The sequence below is a fragment of the Trachurus japonicus genome, chromosome 1 (genome assembly GCF_045865225.1).
Source record: "Trachurus japonicus isolate A0001 chromosome 1, Traja_1.0".
NCBI classification, from domain to species: Eukaryota; Metazoa; Chordata; class Actinopteri; order Carangiformes; family Carangidae; genus Trachurus; species Trachurus japonicus.
The window spans coordinates 17467830-17472643 of NC_140907.1; the positions used below are offsets into that span (position 1 = coordinate 17467830).

At 39.6% G+C, this 4814-nt stretch overlaps 1 protein-coding gene across 1 annotated transcript; it reads right to left on the minus strand.

Annotated features, from left to right (window-relative positions):
* Positions 1-2272: 2272 nt before the first annotated feature.
* Positions 2273-4814, minus strand: grhprb (glyoxylate reductase/hydroxypyruvate reductase b). Its single transcript, XM_085777279.1, has 9 exons — positions 4580-4814; positions 4059-4192; positions 3884-3956; positions 3674-3790; positions 3502-3590; positions 3290-3394; positions 2803-2938; positions 2585-2715; positions 2273-2468 (listed from the first exon to the last, which is right to left on the minus strand). Exons 1-9 carry the CDS (start codon positions 4750-4752, stop codon positions 2347-2349), a joined length of 1080 nt encoding a protein of 359 aa, XP_085633405.1. The 5' UTR covers positions 4753-4814; the 3' UTR covers positions 2273-2346.

Consider the following 4814-nt stretch of genomic DNA (forward strand, 5'->3'; position numbering starts at 1 on the left):
TAGATGTGAGATGTTTTACCCCTGTAGTAGAGTCCAACCACCTCAGTTAAGGTGATGGTTTGGTAGTTTCTCCTTCTTCTTTGGAGGAGGGTCTGGCGAGCGAGACTAGGTAGTTGGTAATTAATGAATAATAAATTACCAATAATAGTAATAAATTACTAATAATAATAATAATAATAATAATAATTAAAGAATAAATGTTTCAATACACTTATACAAGTTTCTGAGAAATGTGAACTAATTACTAACTAAACACACTAATTAACAATGTGCCTCAATGTGCACTCACAAGTCAGAGCTATTAAACCTTAAAGTTCCTCAGTTTTTGAGAAATGCAATATATATTATATTGCATTATAATGCTACTATAGTAGAGATACAACAGCTTTGCAGGAAAATGTGCTGTAAGTGCACCTTATTTTGTGTCGTGGTGCGCAAAAGATGCAACTTTTGGTTCAGCTTAACAAGTCTACTGACCACCCACACATTAGTGTGCTTGTATGTGTTCAGTTGGTGTGTCTGCTGAAGGGGTAATGAAGCAGTGCTGAGAGACGGTGTCGTCTGAAGAAAAGTGTTTACAGGATACTGAGGTTCAGCTTGTGTTGAAAAAATGCTTTGAAAATGTAAATATTGCTCATTTGTGGTTGGTTTCATAATTTTTCTCTTGGAGAAGAGACAAAACAACTCATGAAGAACTCAACATTGTGTATAGGTTTGTTACTGTACTTGATATCAGTGCTTTGTACATGTCTCTTTTTACGTCTAATGTTGCATCTGTCTGTTACTAAAGCACTTAGACATTCTCTTTTATAACTAATATGTTTCCCAGAATTTTGAACTATGTGGAAATGGTGCTGTATTGCAATTAACCAACTTTACTAATACTCAGTTATTAGTGTCATACTGATATTTTGCTGCATTTGAAATCTTAGAGTCACAGCAGTTCTGTTCTTCTCCGCAAGCAGTAGATCATATAGGATTTCCACTCAGTGATCAGTGAATTTTAGAGGAATATTGCACATGGGGATGATTTGTAAACACAGTTTTGAATGCATAAATTACATAGATTAAAAAAACACCCATACAGCTATGTAACTATAATCTACCATTATCAGACTTGCTTAGAAGGAATAAAATTTTGCAGCTGACAGAAAGTAAAATAAAAAGTATTATTACATCATCCCAACCGGGGGATACCAGACATCTAGGTAGTTGTAAATTCATTGCTATAAAGTTGGTTAATTAAAATCAGTGTTTATGCAGTGTTGTAAAGTTTGGTTTTAGTGAACTGAGATGATAAAAATAACACTTTAAATACATATTTGCCTTTTTGTATACTTAATTGCTTGCTACACTGTGTCATCTACACTGTCAATGAGAATCACATGGTCATTGCTTTCAATTCTTGTTGGCACCTTATTGTACTGTAGAGTCATTGCACTGTTAGCCTGTACAAAATGACAGTTATATTTGACATATTTTGATGGATAATCTTGACATTTACCTTCATAGAAGATTATTGTCTTCCCATGTGTTTTCCCTGTAAACATAAGCTAACCTGCTGTCTGCCCTGTAATTCTTGACACAGTGGAGCCAATAGAAAGCCGTTATGCTTGGCCACAGGATTTAAAAATGGCTGCTGATGATTCAATCTCAAACGTGATGATCTCTGTGTTGCCTCCTCACACTCAGCCCCCTCTGTTATGACGGATAGACCAAGCTGATGTGCTCCCAAGTAAGAGGCCAAGGAAAGATGTAATCCTCGTTCCATTTCTCACACAGTGGCCTGTTAAGAATTGTAATGGTGCTGTCTTGTAAAGCTGTTTAATGTGAAACACTGAAAAATGCACTGTATCAGACTGTATCATCCCTGAATGATTATGCCAAAATTTTCAAAACATGTAAAAGGCCTAAATTAAGAAAGTCACTGCCTTATGCCCTCTAGCTTGAAAAGCCGGGCTTTTATTGATATGCCAAATCTGAAGGATTGCTGTTATTTTCCTGTATGAATAACATTGTGTAACCATGAGAGGACTAAATGTTTGTCTTTACTGTTGAAGGCTATGAAGATTGTACTGTATAGTACGTTCAGTTGTTGTATGGACTGAATTAAAAAACAAAACAATGACACTCATTTTGTTGCATTTGGTTGCTTTGAGATTATACAAGAGGGCAACGGAATTTAATGCTATTACATCTGTACATACACAGAGAAGAGTCAAAGTATGGGGAAACATATTATTAAAAACTAAAAGTACTCCCTTTATTCTTCTCTAAAAACAACTAGATATGTGAAGTGAACTAATGGTCCAGTATTCAGCCAATTCTCAAAGTGGAACTTCCCTCTCACAGCTTGAGCTCTTTGATCATAGGCTCACCCCTCAGACCACGAAGGAGGTTGTTAGCTGCCAACGCAGACATGGCATTACGGGTGGTATAGGAGGCACTGGCAATGTGTGGGAGAATGACTGTGGGAAGAGGGAATTTTAAAAAAAACAAAACAATTATAGCCAATGGAAATTAAGAACTGAAGATGAAATGAATTGTAACGCAGTTAAAGCACTAAAAAGAATGAAAGACTCACCGCAATTCTTGAGGGTAAAGAGTGGGTGGCTGGTGGGTAGGGGCTCAGGGACAGTGACATCTAATCCAGCACCTGCAATCTGCCCAGTGGACAGAGCCTCATACAGGTCTTCCTGGTTCACTACCCCACCTCTGACACAGCAGAGAGACCACAAATATAACACAGGTCATCAACATCACCACCATTTATAGTCCCAACTGTTCATCCTAAAGGGGTACCTGCTTGTGTTGATAAAGATGGATGTATTTTTCATCTTGGAGAAGAGTGTCTTGTTGCAGATCTCCTTTGTTTCCGGTGTTAAAGCACAGCACACTGCCAGGAAGTCTGACTGCTTGGCGAGCTCATCAAAAGAGACTAGATCAAGACAGAGGCTTGTTAATGTCATATGACACAGTCTTAGTGCAAACTCTGATTAGAAACAATCTAATTTCCTTTAACTACATCTCATGAGCATCTCTGGAGGTCAGCATGTGAAAGGTCAAAGGATATAAAGTGATCTTTGTTTTTGTCCAGCATGTCCACAGTAAATCCATGTGTCCCAGTTAGTCGTGGCAGTGTGACATCAAACCAGCATTAACAATACCAGGACCCTAACTGCAGCCAACTGGAATTTATTCATAATTTATTTCATTTTTAATGCCAGTGCTTTTCTTACTGAGACATTTCAAAACGCCCTCTGTGGGCTGACATGGATCTGGTCCTTACCATACTCTGCATTAATGAGACTGGCCAGCTCTGGCCTGGGCTCCACGTCTGTGTAAATGAACTTCTTGACTTTGAAAGGGGCCAGACGCTCAGCGATAGCAACACCTTTGAGCACAAACACATACAGTAGGGTAAGACGTATCAGACTGACAGAAATGGCAGTTTGGCTGTTGTACACGTTGTGTGTAGTGTGTCAGATAATGTAGACTCACCGATCCTCCCTAGGCCAAAAATACCCACAGTGCTGTTGGCCAACTCATGTCCACACAGCCACAAGGTTCTCCATGTGCCCCAGCCACCACTGACAAGGGTAAATGAGAGCGAGATGTGTATTTGACATTGGACAAAAAACAAAGTTGAGTGTTTGTGTGTGTGTAATATTACATTTTGGCTTCATGTGTGGCCTCTATGAGCCTCCTGGAGGTTGCGAGCAGCAGAGCGACAGTCAGTTCAGCAACAGCATCTGTCAGAACTTCAGGAGTATAACCTATACGTATTTCTCTGAGGGGGAAACACAGAGGGGCGTAATTTACATCATCATTTTTATATTCCCACAAATGTACACAAATCAAAACTTTTGATTAAATGAATCACCGTTTCTTCAGCTCCTCTAGAGAGAGGTGGTCAAAACCCACCGACATTGTACTAAGGACCTTCATGTTTGGACCTGCAGAAGTATGTCACACACATGCATATAGAAACATAAATAAATGGACAGACTTCTTATTTAATATTAGTTATTTAACTGGCTCAAGAACTGTCCTCACACCTGCAGTGTCCAACAGCTCTGCATCAATCTTCTCAGTCAGCACGCAGAGCAGCCCATCGACACCTTTGACCTTCTTAAGCAGCTCCTGTCTGGGTACAGGGACGTCATCTGAGTCCCATAGCTCCATCTGCACTCTAGGAAAACAGAAACCATCACTGAAGAGCAAATCTTTTTCGATGAATTAAGGGAAATTCATGGCCAAAGGTGCAAAAATAATAAAACATTTCACATATTTGTCAATGAAGTTCAAGCCCCTTCTGAGATATAAAGTAAATCAAACTATAATACACATAGTGTATTGCCTGGGCCTACTAGTGCATTTCTTTCACTCTGTTGTGAGTGGATACCTTTTAGGATACCAGTCTTATCTGTTCAACTTCAGGGAAAATGTTAGCAGCCCTGTTTACTCTAAGTAAATGATAAACTTTCCAAAGCAAACTATGTAAGTGTATCATAGATGAGCTGCAGTAAGCAATTGGTCACGTTAAAAAAAAATGAATAATTTTTAAACCATGACTCACTGTCCAGATTCACGGAGGATCTTCAGACCCTCGGGTGGGATCTGTCGGGTGACATACACCCGCGGCAGGGTTGACATCTCTCTCTGCATGTTGCTTGTTAGACCTCCACTGATATTCAGTGGAGTAATGGCGATCCGCTGGAGTCGACGCAGTGCCATATTACTGCACCACATTTCTACAAGGGAGAGAATCTACGGGATGGTAGTGGCACTTTGAAGTTCAGTGGCTGCTTTGT

Excerpts from the sequence above, each read along its gene's own strand:
- grhprb (XM_085777279.1), bottom strand. The coding sequence starts at position 4,752 with ATGTGGTGCAGTAATATGGCACTGCGTCGACTCCAGCGGATCGCCATT. Across the intron at positions 3,395-3,501 it reads TTTTGGCCTAGGGAGGATCG|GTGTTGCTATCGCTGAGCGT; the intron begins GTGAGTCTACAT and ends TTGTGCTCAAAG. Across the intron at positions 2,469-2,584 it reads CTTTACCCTCAAGAATTGCG|TCATTCTCCCACACATTGCC; the intron begins GTGAGTCTTTCA and ends CTCTTCCCACAG.